The sequence below is a fragment of the Cydia amplana genome, chromosome 14, assembly GCF_948474715.1.
Source record: "Cydia amplana chromosome 14, ilCydAmpl1.1, whole genome shotgun sequence".
NCBI lineage: Eukaryota > Metazoa > Arthropoda > Insecta > Lepidoptera > Tortricidae > Cydia > Cydia amplana.
This window is the reverse complement of record NC_086082.1, coordinates 7,515,027-7,535,317: the sequence shown is the minus strand read 5'-3', so window position 1 is coordinate 7,535,317 and position 20,291 is coordinate 7,515,027. Positions and strand designations below refer to the sequence as shown.

The following is a 20,291-nucleotide window of genomic DNA, read 5'->3' as shown; positions in this document are numbered from 1 at the left end:
ACACGTGAACTAATATTTAAGTGTATAATAATATAGTAGTAAGCCTGCAGTTGTAGTAGGTAAGCCTGCTGCAATACATGCTGAGGTTCGCTCCTTTTTAGCATCATAATTTAAAAAACTTATATCTACATGTAAATAGGGTTACCAGATACAAATTTAGAATTTCCTGATACAATTCCTGATTTTAGAATATTTTTCGTGACATTAACTGAACTAGGGGGTGGCGAGTTGATAGGCCTGGGGGGCAGAGGCCACAGAGGGGCATGCATTGTATGTAAAATTTGAGCTTCAGTACCCCCCCCCCCCCTGCTGTACTTGCCTACGCCCATGTATTCCGTGGGACAAACTTATCAATATTAGCAATACTCCTAACACATAAACGCGAAACTGGCTACAGCCTGTAGACGTGTAAACATGCACATACTGATTATTATTCCAGTTACAAGAATTCAAAAACGTCCCGTTCTAATCTATGCAAATAAACAAGATCTACCAACCGCGATGAGTACGAGCGAACTCACTAAACAATTAAAATTGGACGGTCTATATTTCCGAGCTCATATAACCCGGCAACCTTCAAATCAAGGGTGAACAGGCACCTTCTGGGCAAGCTCGCTCCATCGTAGGCCACGTCTTCGCCTCTATAATATAAAAAAAAAGATGACTCATAGGGTGAGTTGGAATAATATGGTTAAGCGCCACGTAGTTTGAATGATGAATCTAAATCGCAATAATGACGATATTTTCTGTGATTCAAATCGTGTTATGTTAGGAGTTGGCAGTAGGTAACTGCATGATGAAACAACAGCGAAACTCCCAGTATGACTCACACAGACAATTGTATTATTGTACCGCCGACGATGCACTCAAACGAATTCTTTTTTTATTCGTTCTTTGAAAACAAGTTTATTTTTTCTGAGTTTTATTTTTGTTTCTTTACAGTAGGCCTTGAGTCTCAAAAGTGCATTTCTTTGATGTCATGTATCCTTTGTATAAATAAACAGCAGCAATAGTTAGGTACCAACATAAAAATATAATATAGGTGTGTAAATATATCACAATTTATTTTCCAATTTACCCTGGTAGGCATAACAAAAGTAAATGGGCGTTTCTCTTCTGTGATAAGTATGCGTATTTTACAGACCACTGGTTGCTATGGTAGATATAAAAAAAACCTGGTTACTTGTGATGCCAACTGGCTTTACGTTTTTCAACAAAGCTCTTAATACCCTCCTGTCCATCATCCATATTTATATTCTCCACCATTATCTGTTCACCTAAACCGTAAGCATCAAGTAATTTCATATCAATTTGCTTATAATAGAACTCTTTTCCAAGTGCGATGACGCGTCTGCTTTTGTGTTTGATGCTTTCGACTATTTTGGTGACTTCATCGTCTAGTTGGGCAGCTGGAACCACTTTGGTGACGAGTCCACTGTCATAGGCCTCTTGTGCCGTTAAGGGCAAACCTAGAACACAGTAACTCGGTAAGTGATTTTTTATTTTGATAAAATATTAATTGCCAAGGGATATTTTAATATTTTTATCAAAGTACGAGTGAGATTCGTTTTAAAGATTTTTGGTAAGGTTTTCTGTAGATACGCATCGGCCACGCGGGGAAGTAAGTAGTTGATCCATGCGGTTCTACGAGGAAACATTTGCAGAAGTGGAGTCTATAAAATAAAAATAGGAAGCCAGAGGTTCCTTTTTCTCACTTCCATGGTGACTCACCTCGGTTAGCGTTCATTTTCGTACGTTTATTGGGATAGGTTATACGTGTTGAGTTGACTGTTGACACTGCTGTTGACGTACTTAATAGAAATTCAGCGTTCGAAATGCCGGTATGATGATTACGTTTTTCTTAATAAATACATAGGTAGTAAAATATGTATCAGGAACATACCCGTTAAAAGCATGTACATAGCCCTAGACTTTGGCACACATCTGCCAACGGCTATCCCTGGGGTCGAGCAGAATATCCCGAAATTGGCGCTGAAAAGTTTACAAATTAAATGTATGTAATTGAATTATAGAATTTAAACTGTCGTTGTCGTGATACATAGGTACCTACCACATTTAGACTATTAAGATAGAGATAAATAGGCCTTAGGCAACCTCTCATTGTATTTGTTTCATACTTACAGTCCAATGAAGCAGAACAAATGGAACAAACGGTTTTTTGAACCTTATTGAAATTGCATAAGGTTGGTTACAGTCTACAAATAAATATTTTTAGAGACAAAATGTCTTACCCAGGGGTAGAGAACTTGCTAGTGTCTGAACATACAATCATATCACAGGTCGCAACCAGCTGGCATCCCGCCGCAGCCGCAAAACCATTCACCTAAAATGAGCTCTTTGAGAGGGGCATAAAGTTCATTTTCATTTGATGCATTTCTCTGAAGTTAAGTACAGTATTTTAATGAATGGTAATTTAATTAATGCATAAGTACCTTCGCTATAACAGGAACTGGGCTTTGAATAATCGACTTCATTAACTCTGATGATGTTTGGAACACTAATTTATGTTGATCAATACCAGTGCTCGATTGCTAAAATAAATTATAAAAATGTTATTTTATTTACTGCATTGCCTAACAGACTGCTGCTGCTGAACCTGTAAGTAATTTTTGATCTTGTTGATTTCCATCAGGTTATGGGACTAGTCAATATCAAGATGGTTTGTAATAACAAAAATGAAAGTTATAAATGAATTAAGTGATTTTACTTACTAGTTCCTTCAGGTTGTGTCCAGCAGAGAACATATTGCCTTTGGCTGATAACACAATAGCCCTCAGCGAGGTATCATCCTTATTCGAATTGATTGCTTCTATGAGGTGGTTCATCATGTCCAAAGATAAAGAATTTCTAAACAGTAATTATGAGAAAATCCAATTATTGCAAGACAATTCATAAGTGTAACATATGCTTATCACATTTATTTTGTCAAATTTTGATACTTGAAGTATCAAGAAAAAAAGAAGAGAAAATAAGTTAATATTTATAAAAGAATAGTAAAATGCATTGTCTTTAACACTTGAAAACAACTGCAAGTACTGTTACATACCTTCTTTTATACATGTACCTAGTTGCTAGTTGGAACCGCATTTTGTACAACTTTGCGAGTTTAGTGACAAATGATTTTTACTCACTTTGTTTTCTCATGGTTGAGTGTTATTTCTCTTGTACCATTAGCCTCATTTGTTATTAGATATTGACTGTGGATACTTCGGTGAAGAAGCCGGCAAGATGATACAATACTCCTCTAAAACAAACATACAAAAAATGAAGACTCCTAAACTAAAGACAAACTGTTTAAATAACATTATTACAAAATATGTATCTTACCTCTATTGTGGCGAGCATTATTATTGCTATGTATTACCTAATAAAACTATAAATAACTGGTTAGTTACAGTATTTTTTAAACCAATATAGTTTTTATCTAAATCTAACCTCTTCGTCTGCGCTTGATTACTCAATCAATCAATTTTTGTGTATTATGGCTCCATCAGGGCTTGATGATTCCGCCAGTGTCGAGGTTGGATAACACACGGCCAGTATGATAAACAGGGGTCGGACAAAGAGTGCGGATGACGTAAAAATGACGTAATCTTGCACACAGGATGATGTTTGAGTTTGTATTTAAACTTCCGTGTGACATGTAGTAACAAAGTAGTATTAATGAAGTAACAAAATAATCGTAAATAAATCCATGGAATTAATAATACAGGTGGTAGGGTGATGTAGTGAATAAAATAAATTTCACGAAACTTGCCACAATATTCGAGTAAAGATGACATTTTAGAGCGTTTTCTTATACATTAGTAAATATAAATTTTAGCTAAATATAATCGTGAAGATACAATAGCTAAACAATAACGAAGTCAATTTATTGTTCATCTGATTGACAATGTGTCAGTCAAAAACGTACTTACTCATTTCAAGTGGCGATATCGTTTAATAAAGAGGTTGATAAGTGATAAGTGATAATTGTTTATGAAAATCAAAAATACTATTTGAAATCATCCTATAAGTGGTTTGACGTCATCCGCACTTTTTGTCCGACCCCTGATGATAAAGATCGTCGGTGATGTATAGACGGTGTTCGGTAGAGTATCCATCCACCCTACAAACAAACACAAGCAATTCAACCTACGGACAACACAACTACTTCCAATTGTTAAAGACGTCACAGACCAGACAACGTTTATTGTATACTTTGATTGATTGAGTGATTACTTGACTTGATTACTTGAGAGGTTTGGTTGGTTGGTTGAGAGGTTGAGAGGCTTGATTACTTCTTATCATTTGTTTACGAAATGAACTGTCAATATGACATTTATAAGCTTGGAGTTGCCAGTTGAAAAATATAATATGGAATCAAATAAAAAAGAAATGTCATAAAACGCATTTATTTATGCATGATTATTCATGCGAATATAAATCTAATAGTAATGGTTATAACGTCTGTTATTGTAACTGCTATCAGATCCAGAGTCCGACTCATCGTCCATGTATTCCGATCTCTCGTCTTCCGCAGTCATCACATCTATCACAGCCCTGAAAATAAAACCTTTCTTTAATACGAAAATTGAACTTCAATTTTTATGGATGCAATATTTTGTATGCACACATTTCTACAGGAATCATATTTGTGAGGATATTATTTTCGTAATTACTTGTAAACAAATTGGAAACTAAAAGATTGTAGAGTAATCTTCATTCAATGACTCCCATTTCTAATACGGGTAAGTACAAACAGCAATACTCTTAACTGTACACCGGTGGACCTTATGCCTTTTATAATAAGGTTTACCGATAGACGTGTGGGCGATGGTACCATATGAATGTCTCTATTGTCTATCTATGATAAGGATCCTGAACGAAAATAATAATTTTTTGAAAACGATTTTGCCTGGTTTGTACCCTGTGGTACCAGGGGTCTATACCGTAGGGTTCAACCCCCGATTTTTGACAACCACACACAGGTTACTATTGGGTATAAAAAAATGTGTGACTGCTTACTTGAAAACTAATTCGTCAAATTGACTGTGCCTCGTCGACCTCTCACTGGCCTCCGTCACCATGGAGGCGAGGACCTGGTCCAGCAAGGACCGCAGCTTGAAGAGCACATCAGCTGTCTCTTTCCAGCAGCACATCTTCACAGTGGACACTGACATGTAGCACTAGTTTTATTACAAAAATGACACTTACTTGAAAACTAATTCGTCAAATTGACTGTGCCTCGTCGACCTCTCACTGGCCTCCGTCACCATGGAGGCGAGGACCTGGTCCAGCAAGGACCGCAGCTTGAAGAGCACATCAGCTGTCTCTTTCTAGCAGCACATCTTCACAGTGGATACTGACATGTAGCACTAGTTTTATTACAAAAATGACACTTACTTGAAAACTAATTCGTCAAATTGACTGTGCCTCGTCGACCTCTCACTGGCCTCCGTCACCATGGAGGCGAGGACCTGGTCCAGCAAGGACCGCAGCTTGAAGAGCACATCAGCTGTCTCTTTCTAGCAGCACATCTTCACAGTGGACACTGACAGTAGCACTAATTTTATTACAAAAATGACACTTACTTGAAAACTAATTCGTCAAATTGACTGTGCCTCGTCGACCTCTCACTGGCCTCCGTCACCATGGAGGCGAGGACCTGGTCCAGCAAGGACCGCAGCTTGAAGAGCACATCAGCTGTCTCTTTCTAGCAGCACATCTTCACAGTGGACATTGACATGTAGCACTAGTTTTATTACAAAAATGACACTTACTTGAAAACTAATTCGTCAAATTGACTGTGCCTCGTCGACCTCTCACTGGCCTCCGTCACCATGGAGGCGAGGACCTGGTCCAGCAAGGACCGCAGCTTGAAGAGCACAACAGCTGTCTCTTTCGGGCATCGGACCTTCACAGTGGACACTGACATGTAGCACTCGTTGGCGGAGTCTTCAACTGAAAGTTATAGAGCTTTTTTAATTTGTCTCTACTTAGCAATACTAATGAATCACTCCTTTAACATTCGAAATTTAGTTTAGACCAGACTATCAGACCTAAAATAAGCTTTCTAGCATTTCCAAAGTATTGAAAGAGGTTTTCTCTCTTTATTTAAATATCTAAATATACCGAAAGCAACGACGCTCTGGAAAAATACTCTGAAATGGTAAAAAAATTAAAATATAAGTTATAAATATTTTGAAGGAGATGGCGCTGTACGGCATCCTGTCGCCTACGTGTGATTGTCAACCGCGCCATCTGCATTGTCAAATTTGCTAAAATACTTTGCACTACCTCACGCGCTTTCGTATTTCTTCGTCTAAGATTTACACTAACCTTTGGTCACAGCCAGCTCGTCAAAGAACAACAAAGGGCCGGGCTGGTCGCACAGAGGACCGACACCAGCTTTGAAATTGGAACTCATCACACTGCTCGGGTGCCAGGAACTTCTACACACGATCTACACTTATCTTACATACACTAACCTTTGGTCACAACCAGCTCCCCAAAGAACAACAAAGGCAGAGTGTACACCAGCGTGACATCGAACAGGAACAAAGCGGATGACTTCTGCTTCAGCCAGTACACCAGCCAGTTGGCGCCGGGCTGGTCGCACAGAGGCCTAGCTTTGAAGTTGGAACTCATGACGCAGCTCGGGTGCAGGGAACTTCTATACACGATCTACACTTATCTTGTCTTATACACTAACCTTTGGTCACAACCAGCTCCCCAAAGAACAACAAAGGCAGAGTGTACACCAGCGTGACATCAAACAGGAACAAAGCGGATGACTTCTGCTTCAGCCAGTACACCAGCCAGTTGGCGCCGGGCTGGTCGCACAGAGGTACGTACACCAGCTTTGAAATTGGAACTCATGACACTGCTCGGGTGCTGGGAACTTCTACACACGATCTACACTTATCTTGTTTTATACACTAACCTTTGGTCACAACCAGCTCCCCAAAGAACAACAAAGGCAGAGTGTACACCAGCGTGACATCGAACAGGAACAAAGCGGATGACTTCTGCTTCAGCCAGTACACCAGCCAGTTGGCGCCGGGCTGGTCGCACAGAGGAGCTACATGACCTTTGAAGTTGGAACTCATGACGCTGCTCGGGTGTATTTGGATTTTCCCGTCTTCCGGCGTTGATACTCGGATTTTTTGTTGTTTGCGGGGGTTTCGAGAGTTTGTCCATCTGTAATAAAGCACAATTTATTGGGGTCTAACGCATCTTACATGTAACGTGTAACTTGTTTAATTAGTTGTCTTCATTTTCTGAATCAAAGTTGAGTTTCTTATGACGACTCATTATCTCATTAGATATCATCGTTATATGTATAGGTACGTCCCACTGCTGGGTACAATGCACAAGCTAGTCCAATGCAGATTAGGGACTTAAGCTTTAGAAGTTTTCCTTTTCCAAAAGCTAATGGCATTTTTTCAATGATATTTTAATGAAATAATATAACATGGCTGATATTCTTGCACATAGAGTCTGTTCGGAAAGAGAAGAGTCGTTGGCATGTATTTGGCCCAATAGGGCGGAAAGTAATAGTAGGTACTCGTTGTAAAAAAAAACCCTGTATCTATGACCAAGAAAATTGCTTACACAAATTATTATTTACCAATATAAATAAGTTTTTGGCAAAAATTTCATTTTTGGTACAAGCTTTTATCGCTGACTGTACTTTTCTTACGACAGACAACTAATACTCATTGAGACAATTCTAAAAACCTATAACACAATTAGTTTGCGTTGTTCCATCACAGAGTTCCTATGGCCACCTCCTGTCTCCATCATCAGATCAGCTCGATGGTACCATAATATTGCATTGTCACCCGACATACATGTGTATGCAAAATTTCAGCTCAATCGGAAACCGGGAAGTGGATCAAATTTAACTAGCAAGATTCCATTACATAGTTACATACAGGTCGACCTAATAAAAGCTTGTTAAAAAACTTACCTAACCATACCAATATTCGGATACAGCGCCGCAGCCACAATCGCCTTGAAAACGCACAAATTATCCTTATTCCGATTCTCCCACGCGCCGCGAACATTGGTCGCAGTTAAAAACCCCATTTGCCTCAGGTTCTCGCATAGCTGTTGTTTCATTTCTGACAACAGTTGCAATGTGTTGTAGGATAGGAAGTAGTCGTACGCGAACTCGCTTTTCCCCCTACGGTCTAGCCGTTCCCATTGTATGATAGCTTCGGATATAGCGATGTGGTCGCTCGGCTCGCCGAGAGCTAGGCTGCGCTTAGCGTCGTCTACTTCTTGCTGCTTGCCTTAAATAATAAAAAAAAAAACATTAATCATTTCCAAGTATAGTCTATTTTTTTATTCGGTAGACTGAAATGACAGTTCTTAGTATGAACATAAAATGTCATTTCATACTATAAAATGTCATTTTAGTCTACCGAATAAAAAAATAGACTTTAGCTCAGGCATGAAACGTTGCATAGTAGAGGGCGTTTCGACCAATCGTATTCGAGAAAGAACGGAGAGACGCAATAATCCCATAGTTGCATTTACCTCACTTGACCTTATTTACCAATGTAGTGGGACTAATCATCTAAATTGGAACACATAAAAATAAAGGCGTTAGCATAAATCAGCAAATTCAAACTGTTATTAAATCACAATAAAATCAGCGTAGAAATGTAACTTTCAAAACGTACCAGTTTTTGCCCCCGAAAAATCGGGCTACAAACATAAATTAACTAATTGAGACTTGTAAAGTTTTATGAATAGGTAGATGTTTAACCTATTGTACTGTACAGCGGGCCTAGACAAGGGACAATCGCTATCGCTTCGACAAAGAAACGCTTTGTGTCTCTATCACTCTTCCATGTTAAGCTTTGGATTCTTCCGAAAGCGGTGCCGTCATATAGCGGCCGCAAAACACGGCCGTCTTTACGGTGGCGACATGTGGAAAGTACCACGGCGTCATAACACACCGTCATCCACCAAGGTCAAAGCGGCAAATTTGAAAAATGTAGGCGCGAAGGGATATCGTCCCATAGAAAATTTAAATTTCGCGCCTTTTTCTACTGACAAGATTTGCTTGACCATCTATAATTTACTTGGAAGATGAAATATCATCAGAAGAGGAAAATAATCGTAGTACGGAAGATAATTTATTAAAATCTCGTGTCATTTATTCAAAATGGCTTCACCGCTATCTAATAAAACGTTCACGAAACTATCGACAACGTCATGACGGCCGTCATCCAAATGACGGCACCGCTTTTTTACGTTACGTTGACAATCAACGCCGTCTAGGAAACCGCGCCATCTTGTTTACATAGACAACGTTCTAGTGACGTCATTAACCGCTATATAGCGGCCGCTATATGACGGCACCGCTTTCGGAGGAATCCAAAGCTTTAGTGCGACAGTGTCAGTTGCGTTTCGATCCCTACGGAGCGTAAGCTATTGGCATGTTGGCTACGCGGCGTGTTGAGTCGCTTGCGGCGCAATATACGTGGAATTAGTTTGTAGGTCTAGTCAGGTTTCTATAGGTATTCTAGTCATTGGTCCTTAAGCTTTGGATTCCTCCGAAAACGGTGCCGTCATATTACGGCCGCTATATAGCGTTGACTGACGTCACTAGAACGTTGTCTATGTAAACAAGATGGCGCGGTTTCCTAGACGGCGTTACGTTACGTTGATTGTCAACGTAACGTAAGATGACGGCCGTCATGACCTTGTCGATAGTTTCGTGAACGTTTTATTAGATAGCGGTGACGCCATTTTGAATAAATGACACGAGATTTGAATAAATGATTCCGTACTACGATTATTTTCCCTTTCTGATGATATTTCATCCTCCAAGTAAATTATAGATGATCAAGCAAATCTTGTCAGTAGGAGAAGGCGCGAAATTCAAATTTTCTATGGGACGTTATCCCATCGCGCCTACATTTTTCAAATTTGCCGCTTTGACCTTGGTGGATGACGGTGTGTTATGACGCCGTGGTACTTTCCACATGTCGCCACCGTAAAGACGGCCGTCTTTTGCGGCCGCTATATGACGGCCGTCATATGACGGCACCGTTTTCGGAGGAATCCAAAGCTTAACCGCTATATAGCGGCCGCTATATGACGGCACCGCTTTCGGAGGAATCCAAAGCTTTAGTGCGACAGCGTCAGTTGCGTTTCGATCCCTACGGAGCGTAAGCTATTGGCATGTTGGCTACGCGGCGTGTTGAGTCGCTTGCGGCGCAATATACGTGGAATTAGTTTGTAGGTCTAGTCAGGTTTCTATAGGTATTCTAGTGCATTGGTCCTTAAGCTTTGGATTTCTCCGAAAACGGTGCCGTCATATTACGGCCGCTATATAGCGTTGACTGACGTCACTAGAACGTTGTCTATGTAAACAAGATGGCGCGGTTTCCTAGACGGCGTTACGTTACGTTGATTGTCAACGTAACGTAAGATGACGGCCGTCATGACCTTGTCGATAGTTTCGTGAACGTTTTATTAGATAGCGGTGACGCCATTTTGAATAAATGACACGAGATTTGAATAAATGATTCCGTACTACGATTATTTTCCCTTTCTGATGATATTTCATCCTCCAAGTAAATTATAGATGATCAAGCAAATCTTGTCAGTAGGAGAAGGCGCGAAATTCAAATTTTCTATGGGACGTTATCCCATCGCGCCTACATTTTTCAAATTTGCCGCTTTGACCTTGGTGGATGACGGTGTGTTATGACGCCGTGGTACTTTCCACATGTCGCCACCGTAAAGACGGCCGTCTTTTGCGGCCGCTATATGACGACACCGTTTTCGGAGGAATCCAAAGCTTTACCGATGACGAGGATGAAGGGGTCCTTGAAGCCCCACACGGCGGCGACGGAGGCGGCGCGGTCGACGCAGCCGAACAGAGCGCCGAACAACAGCAGTTTGCCGGCTGCCGGGTGCACGGGCAGCCGTGCCAAGTGCCAGCCTAGGGGGGTCAGGCGTTCGTCTCCATCTAGGGCGCCTAACCTGAAAACGAGTCATTATTAGCCAGTTATTAAATACTAGTGGCTCTGTGAGATGTAGACCTCGCGAGCATAGCTTATTTGGACCGTGCACGATGACAGCGCCACACAGCTGTTTGATCAATCATTAATATTCATATATTCATTTTATTTGTATCAATCATACATTGTCAGTTTTATAATTAGGTACATAGGTATGCGAGATGGATGTCAAACATAAATACATTAATACAGAAAAAATGTAAATACATTAATACAAAGATTTTAATTTATTAAAAAAAAATACGAAGTTTAAGTGAAAAAAAAAATACAAAAAGTGGTCTTACTGGGGATCGAACCCAGACTTTCTGTATGCAAACAAAAAAAGCGATTGTTTGCAAAATGCGCCATGATAGTTCTTAGCTAAGCTGACCAGATTCGGCTACTCATTCCCGAGTATAAACTAAATATCTAAATACCGCCTAAAGTAGCAATACAATTTTTCTGCATTTTTTGCCATTTACTATGTAAATATGTCTCAAAAAGAAAATACTCTTATGATATCGATACGACTATTTTTTTAAGCAAGAGAGCAAGAAATCACAACTCCTCCTTTTTTGAAAATTTCCAAAAACGGGATCGACAAAAAAATATTATTTACTCATAGAATCTGGTCACAAAATTTCACAAGAATCGGTTGAGAATTGTGACCTGTAGAGGAGAACATCCGGACATACAAAAGCAAAATGCCCGAGTCAAAACGTAGACCTTCGCTACGCTTCGGTCAATTAAATACATTATTAGGACCACTTGCACCAATTACTAACCCCGGGTTAACCGGTTAAAACTGGAGTTACCAAGGTTACCAGTACAATTTGACACTTGGTTAACGGTTTAACCGGTTAACCCCGGGTTAGTGTGATGATGCAAGTGGCACTTAGCCAGTTATTTTTAACCTCCGACGCAGAGGGTATATGTTTGACGCCAATGTCTGTCTGTGGCATGGTAGCTCTCGAAGGGATGGACCGATTTCGATGCGAGTTTTTCCACGTGAAAGCGAGTTTCTTTGCGACGGTTCTTAGCTACGTTTGATAAAAATCGATCAAGTAGTTGAGTATCAGCTCTTCTCTAAAATCATGTAAGGCGTTTTGGCATAATGCGTACGTGGTTCTGATTTTTTTGGAATTTTTAGTTATTAGTGCATCTGACTCTACATCGTGTTATATTCTGGCAAGCCAACATTCTCAGTAGAAAAAGGCGCGAAATTCAAAATGTGTATGGAAGATCAAATCGATTTTTGTGCCACGCGCACGTCACGGAAGCGGTGTGATAAGTCTTATGAAAATTCATAATTTACAACTCACGTCTTCGTACACGGATCCAGTGTGGCCTGGCCCTAAATGTAACTTAAAGCTCATTTAGACGGCGCGCGAACTCGTATACGATTTTAGTTACATTGCAGACCACTGAGGTTACATCAATTCAGCCGACCGATCAAACGACGCAATGTAATCAAACTCGCATGCGAGCTTGGAGGATATAATCAAACGGAGACGCCATGTCTGTAATTTTCTGTACAAAACAGTCTGCCGATTTTTGCGGGGGAGGGGAACGTCAAATGTATGCGTAACGTAAAAATAGCCATGTCAGATAAACGTCAGTCCATACATTGTGTATGACCGTTGGCCGCCTATTTTCGACAGAGGGGAAAGCCTGTTAATGGCTACTCCGTTTAGTTGTATCCTCCAAGCATGCGAGTTCTCGTCCCATCTAAATGAGCCCTTACTGTTGCAAATGCCTGACAGCTTTATCCACAGTGACTTCTGCGGGGGGACCTGGCACCAGGTTAAACGCGTCCTGCGCGTTCCCCAAACGCAACTTCTTGATCTGCAGCACTGGTTCCAGCAAGTTGCTGCGTTGTAACTCTGGCAACAGTCTGTCGGGGATGGCTTGAGCGCGGTACGAGGTTAGGAGGTGGTAGGCGATGCCTGGTTGGCAACGGCCCGCGCGGCCGCGTCTGAAAATAAGATTTAGTCAGAAAATATTTAAATTCGAAGATTTAGTCAGATTTTTTTTAACTACTAGCAAAAGGCTATGGGGTCGTCCAGAAATCATGTGATCATATTTGGCCTATTTTTGAATTATGATTTAGCAGGACAAAAACGTTTGTCGTAGATTACGTACGAAATAGGTAACATTTGAGATTTACCAGGAACTCTTTGATGTAAAAGTTCACCCATTCCATCGAGACCGAGTTTTCCCTTCTAGGTTGGAAAGCTAAATGGCAGTCGCCTTAAAAACTAGTACCTTCGCAAAAGGGTTAGGTTTCTGGTCACTTTAGGATGCAACTTTTAGTAATAGGTAACCATTGTCGAAACTGTTAAGTAATCATTCTTAAACCTTATTTCAACCATATAAAGTCTAACAAGGTTCATTTGGGTAGTTTGCTTTTATCTTACCTTTGCATCAAGTTAGCTTTAGATTCAAAGTCCGTGTTAAGCGTCGAGACATTCGTTTCCACGTTCAACCCCGTCATCTTAATTCTGCCGCAGTCCACAACATACACAATATCATCTATAGTTATAGACGTTTCCGCTATATTCGTAGCTATTATTATCTTCCTTATATTCTGAGGTGGCCTTACGAATATCTTATGCTGGTCTAGTGTGGGCAGTTTTGAGTGTAAGGGATATATCTCGAACATTGAAATAGGGAACATTCCACTGTCGTTCATCAATTTTACAAGCTTGGATATATCACCGATGCCGGGTAGGAAGACTAGTACAGCGCCAGGCGGGCCTTTAGATATGTGGCTTAGAAGAGCTATAATTAAATCGATGTTTAGATCTTCGATTCTTGAGTCTTGGAGTGAGACGTATACGTTTCTGTCTATTTTGCACTTTATACTCTCCAGCCACGGACCTAAAATAAAAAGGAAGTATAGTTTGTCAAAGGACTGTCTCATTTCAAACATAGACAGAGAGAATCATACTATCTTTGTCTTACACTAGTACTAGCACCCAAAAGAAAAGGACGAGTATAGTCTTTTTTGTTCTTATTCACTGAAAAATTGTTTTGACCAACTATAATACATGTCAGCCAAAAAAATTTTATGGTCAGAAAAATATCAGATAGTCAGCAAGGGTTATGTTAGGTTAGACTTTTGCTGACCAAAACATTTTTTTTTGCGGGCCAGTAAATCATACAACAATTAAATCGGACATTTAAACAATGTATAACGAGCGTGAACTTTAGTAGGGGGCAGCACAGGAGAGCCCATTTTATCTGTGCATGTCAAGTTTAATATTCCATTTTAGACCACAACATAGCAGAAACTTCAACGCGCAAGGCAGCATGCAGTAAGGGGCAGCATTTCTGTGATTTGAGGTACAATAAATGTATACGTCAATATTAACAAAACAGACACCAATTCTATGCCCATGTAATATTTAAAATATCAAGATATACATACTAATTTCAGCTCTATACTGCACATCTCTTTCCATCTGATTCCTCTCAACTTTCATCTGCTTCCATTGTCCGCCTCGACCCCGCTTCGCAGGTCCAGAGTTCCTTTTGTCAGCGGGTAACTGGTACCGCGTAAGGGCCAGGACTTCCTCCAAGTACAGTGGTTGTACGGGGTACGCGAGACCTTCGATGTGCATGGTTGGACAGTTGTCGAAGTAGGCGGATAGTCTTTCGCTGTCTATGGTTGCGCTCATTAGGATGAGCTTTAGGTCGCGGCGTTTTTTGAGTACCTGTGAGATAGAAAGTTTATGTAAAAACCGGCCAAGTGCGAGTCGGACTCGCGCACGGAGGGTTCCGCACCATCAACAAAAAATAGAGCAAAATAAGCAAAAAAACGGTCACCCATCCAAGTACTGACCCCGCCCGACGTTGCTTAACTTCGGTCAAAAATCACGTTTGTTGTATAGGAGCCCCACTTAAATCTTTATTTTATTCTGTTTTTAGTATTTGTTGTTATAGCGGCAACAGAAATACATCATCTGTGAAAATTTCAACTGTCTAGCTATCACGGTTCGTGAGATACAGCCTGGTGACAGACGGACGGACGGACGGACAGCGGAGTCTTAGTAATAGGGTCCCGTTTTTACCTTTTGGGTACGGAACCCTAAAAAGCATAGAATTATCAAATGTCTGAGGAGTTTTTGTTTAGAGGCTAAAAATATTGTTATTAAGTAACTATCTACCCTTTAAACAGGTGATTACTATTGGCAAGGTGCGAAGTCGGTGGAGGGGGAAGTGGCGCTGATCGTCACAAACACAGGTAATCTTATGGAATGTCCGCCATTAGTACTAGCGGCAGCCGCTTGAACTAATTTTACTTCATAAGATTTAACGTAGAAAGTCCGCCAAAATGAGGGCAGCACCAGTCGTGCACCTAGCGAATAGGTATTACGTAATTTGACTAGGCAACGCAAGATTCGGCACCTGGTGGATAATAGGTTAAACATTTGATTCTTTCACTAAGGGCCAGTTGCACCAACCACATTTGATAGACTGATCAACGTCAGCCCGTGCGCCCCAGCGCTTTACTATGAAACTTTCCATACATATTAATTTAGCGACCTCTTTAACGATACTAACAGTTTGGTGCAACCGACCCTAAGACTGCATCTGAGGTACCTAACCTAAGGGTATTTGTTTCCGGTATAAAAAGTTGATTTCAACCAGTTTTATTTTATGAGATTTAAATTATTACCAGTTTTAACATGCACATAGAGAAGTCCATATGGCAGTCCCTCTCATGGGCCTCGTCCAGTATGATGTGGCTGTAGTTGGTTAAGCCCTGATTCACTTCTAAGTCGGCCAGAAGGATGCCAGTAGTCACGTACATGATGCTCCCACGTGGCCTGGCATCTGTTCTGAAAGAGAAAATCAGGCTCCCAAATTATAGTCTGGCCCATAATGCCTGTATTAAGGCAATAAGGCGCGACACTTTTCTGTCTATTTCTGGTGCTATGAAAATCAGAGTATGGCACGACTTATACTGAGTAGGATCCTATCCTCAATAACTTTGTTGTGTAAAAATATAAAGCCAAATACATATTTTCTATTCTATTCTACATTCTTCAAATTTGCCGCCATTTTTGGTGACGTATAGTTATTTAAATTATAAGATAATGTACATAAAGATGAACATAGCCTTAAAAAACAGCAGGTGGATCCGATGATTGGATATTTCTATTTTTTTAAATGTAGCAAAATATGTGGCAACTAACTTAGGGTAATTTCTGCATAGAGCTACTGAAACTAAGGAAACTATTTAGGATAGTAAAAATAAATCTTACTTTTCTAATCGCACGGCATACCCGACAGAGTTGCCCAGACTTTCAGCTCTCTCCTGGGAAACTCTGCTGGCTAACGAGGAAGCAGCTATTCTTCTAGGCTGTGTCACTAGTATGTGAATGTAGGCACCTTGGTTTTTGCGTATGGCATCGTCTAAGATTAACTGTGGCACCTGAACAAGGGAGAATGGTTATACAGTCTGGCAAATTATTTTCGTCACTAGAAAAAGGCGCAAAATTTAAAAATGTGCTTTTTTGGAATGTTGAAAGGCTAAAATTTTGTACATCTGCTGCTTTTTCTAGGGACAAAACTGGCTTGCAAGACTATGGAAAGAAAGATGGCATTTTTTCTCGGTTCACGTATTTACTTTTGACCAGCGATATAAAATAAAAGTTAACATTCATTAATTTTATTTCTATACTATTCTATTGAATAAAGAAACATGCCATGAAAAAAGCTTTGCTAGATAATGAGCTGCAAGTTCAATTCTTCTATGCTTTTGTAAATACAAAAGCATAGAAGAATTGAACTTGCAGGCATAACACAACTCAAAAAATATAAATATATTTTTTGAGTTGTGTTGTGCCTTTATAAGCAGAACTATTATGTTAATCAAATAAAATTTATATGACCTTTTTACAAAAAAAAAAATACATGCAACCTTTCCTTACAAAGCCATATCTGACCCAAACATCAACAACCCATACATTAAAATTTATCAAAACAAATACAATTTTGATTTGGCTGAAATAGATACTAAATACAGATCCCATGGAATGGGATGCCATTTTATGTGCCGCTGGAAAGCTAGAGGGTGCGGGGATTGGTATATATTTGATTCATACATTAACACATTCATTGCCACCTAGCTAAACAAGACATCTGCACCAGGCCACAAAAAATTCGTCATATAAAGCTGTAGTACCATGATCCCGACTATCGGGTCCTCCGGCTTGGGAACGAAATCATAAAATACCCAATAGTCGGGTTTTCGGCACTCAATGTTTTAAAATGAAAATAGGTCCTAGTTTTAACCTTAGGTCTAAATGGGACAGATACATTATATAAATTAACAATTACCTGCGTAGACTTGCCACAACCAGTTTCACCACTTATCACAACCACCTGGTTGTTTTTGACAAGTTCTAGAAGTTCTGCAGACTTCTTAAATGTTGGTAGTTTCTCACGAAAACCCATCATAGATTTGTACTGGTTTCTTGTAACCATATCCTTATATTCTTCATGCATAGCAACACTTAAGTCATCATTTTCTTGTGTCTTAGCACAAATATTGATGCCTTTAGCAAGGTTTTCATCTAACTTTTCATCAAATGTGCCTGTTATTATGTCCTGGTATCCATATTTATAATGTGATTGATCTCTCATGTGCAGAGTTCTTTCCGAGGAACTTTCATCATCTTTAGTTGGTTCAGTTTTCACTGGAATAAAATCTAAACATTCTGCTGGAGGATGTTTTACACTAGGTATTTTGGGAGCTTTAAAAATACTTTCTGAAGAACTTTCTTTTGATGAAGGCCCAGCTTTAGAGTTGGAAAAGTCCTGACCATCATTTTCATACTTCACAATATCATCACATTTTATTGCTATTTTTTCAGAATCAAAACTGCTGTCAGACATTGGTTCTTCTTTTATATACATTTCTGATTTCCTTAAAGGTATGTTGTGTTTTTGAGCCAATTGCTCTATAGCTTGTATGTCTGAAGCTAATTTATATATGACAGCTGATGGTATATTTAGGGCCACATGAACCTATAATAAAAGAAATATAATTATGAGGGTGAAGCTCATAATTTTTTTTGTTTATTCCTGTGGTCATTATCTACAATTTCATAGGAATTTTCAGCGGGCAGGAGGTAGGTTTTCTAACATTCTAAATCAACATATCAAGTGGCGCTTTGAGTTTAAAATTTTGGAAAACTAACTTTGTAAAATGAGCCCACTTTTATTCAGAATTTGCTACAATATTATAATTATTCTGCTGTAGTACGTTGATAATTATATATTATGCCGATTTAAAGCACCTAGATCATCTCTACCATCATGTAATACTTAAATGAGGTTGTGATATAGTTATAATTGTATAAAAACTGTTGGTGCATGAATTACCCAGTGGGGAGCAAAGTAGGCATATTTTACGTTATAAATTGTGTAAAAATATTTTTCATAGAATCAATATCCAAGGAGGAAACCAGGGTCTACATTTGTAAGCACCACTTGCACCATCCCACTAACCCGGGGTTAACTGGTTAAACCGTTAACACAGTATCTAACTGTATTGGTAACCATGGTAACTCCAGGTTTAACTGGTTAACCCGGGTTAGTAGGATGGTGCAGGAGAAACGATCGACCATTATTCTCTTAATGATTACTTACAGTATGGTTGGTTGGTTGTACTAATGCTGAATAAATAACTTACTTCCCTGAGTTCCTTCTTTCCATCATTTCTTTTCGCCGCCTGATCTCTGTAGAATAATCCAATTGCTTTGCCTTTTAAATGTGGTGGATGTGTACATGTTTTTTTAAAGTTTCCCCAACATTTGTTTTTTCGCCCTTGTTGCCAATGGTTCGACATTTTGAATTAAACTTGGTTATACTAAATACAGAAACGTTGAATGCCGTTTAACTTTACGTTTTTATCTATAAACTTAAGGTACAATCGCAATTTTATTTCACATTGATTTCCCGCAAGTGAAAAATGAAAATATGAAATGTGAAATGTCAATATTGTCAATGTCACTGTCAATCTTGTGTAGTTCCATTTTACGGAGCGAGATTAAGATTACATCGAAATCTGAAAAGCTATAGTTGGTCAAACCAATTTGTCAGTAAATAAGAACAAAAAAAAACTATACTCATCCTTTTCTTTTGGGTGCTAGTACTAGCGTAAGATAAAGATAGTATGATACTTTCGGTCTATGCTTGAAATGAGACAGTTCCTTGACAAACTATACCTTTTACACACGAAATTTCGTTATCTGCCTCTGTATCACTCGAAGACGAGAGAGTGATAAAGAGGCAGATAGCAAAACTTCTAGATTTTTTGAAATAGCCGCTTTTTTCAGGTTCAACTTTCATTAGCCAGACTTTATGAGGCATTTAAGACATTTTAAGTTTAGTGGGAAAAATCATCATACTGTCTCTTTCTTATGCTAATACATATACAGTGTGGAAAGATAAGTCGGGCCCTGGAGGGAAACTACCTTAAATCCTTAAGCTGGCTCATTTTACTTAATGGAGACATTCCTTTATTTTTAAAAAGAAACAAAACTGCATTCAAAGTATTTTTCTTTTTTTCTTCGATTTGGCTTGTCTAAAAAAATCTTGAGTACTAAATATTACATTTTATGGATATTTTGTACGACAGACGAGTTTAAGTCCTAATGTTTCTTGGAGAAATGTTATCATTAACATTAACTGTATCGACTAGTAGAATAAAATTGGGAGTTTTTATTTTTTGGAATTTTTAGTCGGTTCGAGTCCCGGGCGAGGCAAGCGAGTTTTAGAAAATCTTTGAATGCAGTTTTGTTTCTTTTTAAAAATAAAGGAATGTCTCATTTAAGTAAAATGAGCCAGCTTAAGGATTTAAGGTAGTTTCCCTCCAGGGCCCGACTTATCTTTCCACACTGTATAGTGATGTGATGAGCAGATTTTTAGGGTTCCGTACCCAAAGGGTAAAAACGGGACCCTATTACTAAGACTCCGCTGTCCGTCCGTCCGTCTGTCACCAGGCTGTATCTCACGAACCGTGATAGCTAGACAGTTGAAATTTTCACAGATGATGTATTTCTGTTGCCGCTATAACAACAAATACTAAAAACAGAATAAAATAAAGATTTAAGTGGGACTCCCATACAACAAACGTGATTTTTGACCGAAGTTAAACAACGTCGGGCGGGGTCAGTACTTGGATGGGTGACCGTTTTTTTTGCTTGTTTTGCTCTATTTTTTGTTGATGGTACGGAACCCTCCGTGCGC

At 39.4% G+C, this 20,291-nt stretch overlaps 2 protein-coding genes across 2 annotated transcripts; both read right to left on the bottom strand.

The window, feature by feature from the left end:
• Positions 1-1,131: 1,131 nt before the first annotated feature.
• On the bottom strand, positions 1,132-3,460 carry LOC134653818 (enoyl-CoA hydratase domain-containing protein 3, mitochondrial). Its single transcript, XM_063509181.1, has 7 exons — positions 3,349-3,460; positions 3,153-3,265; positions 2,733-2,868; positions 2,454-2,552; positions 2,253-2,344; positions 1,904-1,992; positions 1,132-1,469 (listed from the first exon to the last, which is right to left on the bottom strand). Exons 1-7 carry the CDS (start codon positions 3,364-3,366, stop codon positions 1,180-1,182), a joined length of 837 nt encoding a protein of 278 aa, XP_063365251.1. The 5' UTR covers positions 3,367-3,460; the 3' UTR covers positions 1,132-1,179.
• Positions 3,461-4,399: 939 nt separating this feature from the next.
• LOC134654047 (ATP-dependent DNA/RNA helicase DHX36-like) lies at positions 4,400-19,004 on the bottom strand. Its single transcript, XM_063509443.1, has 12 exons — positions 18,733-19,004; positions 17,376-18,065; positions 16,298-16,467; positions 15,709-15,871; positions 14,458-14,743; positions 13,445-13,907; positions 12,772-13,002; positions 10,832-11,010; positions 7,976-8,300; positions 6,947-7,203; positions 5,784-5,964; positions 4,400-4,563 (listed from the first exon to the last, which is right to left on the bottom strand). The coding sequence occupies exons 1-12, from the start codon at positions 18,886-18,888 to the stop codon at positions 4,449-4,451; spliced, it is 3,216 nt and encodes a 1,071-aa protein (XP_063365513.1). The 5' UTR covers positions 18,889-19,004; the 3' UTR covers positions 4,400-4,448.
• Positions 19,005-20,291: the final 1,287 nt, after the last annotated feature.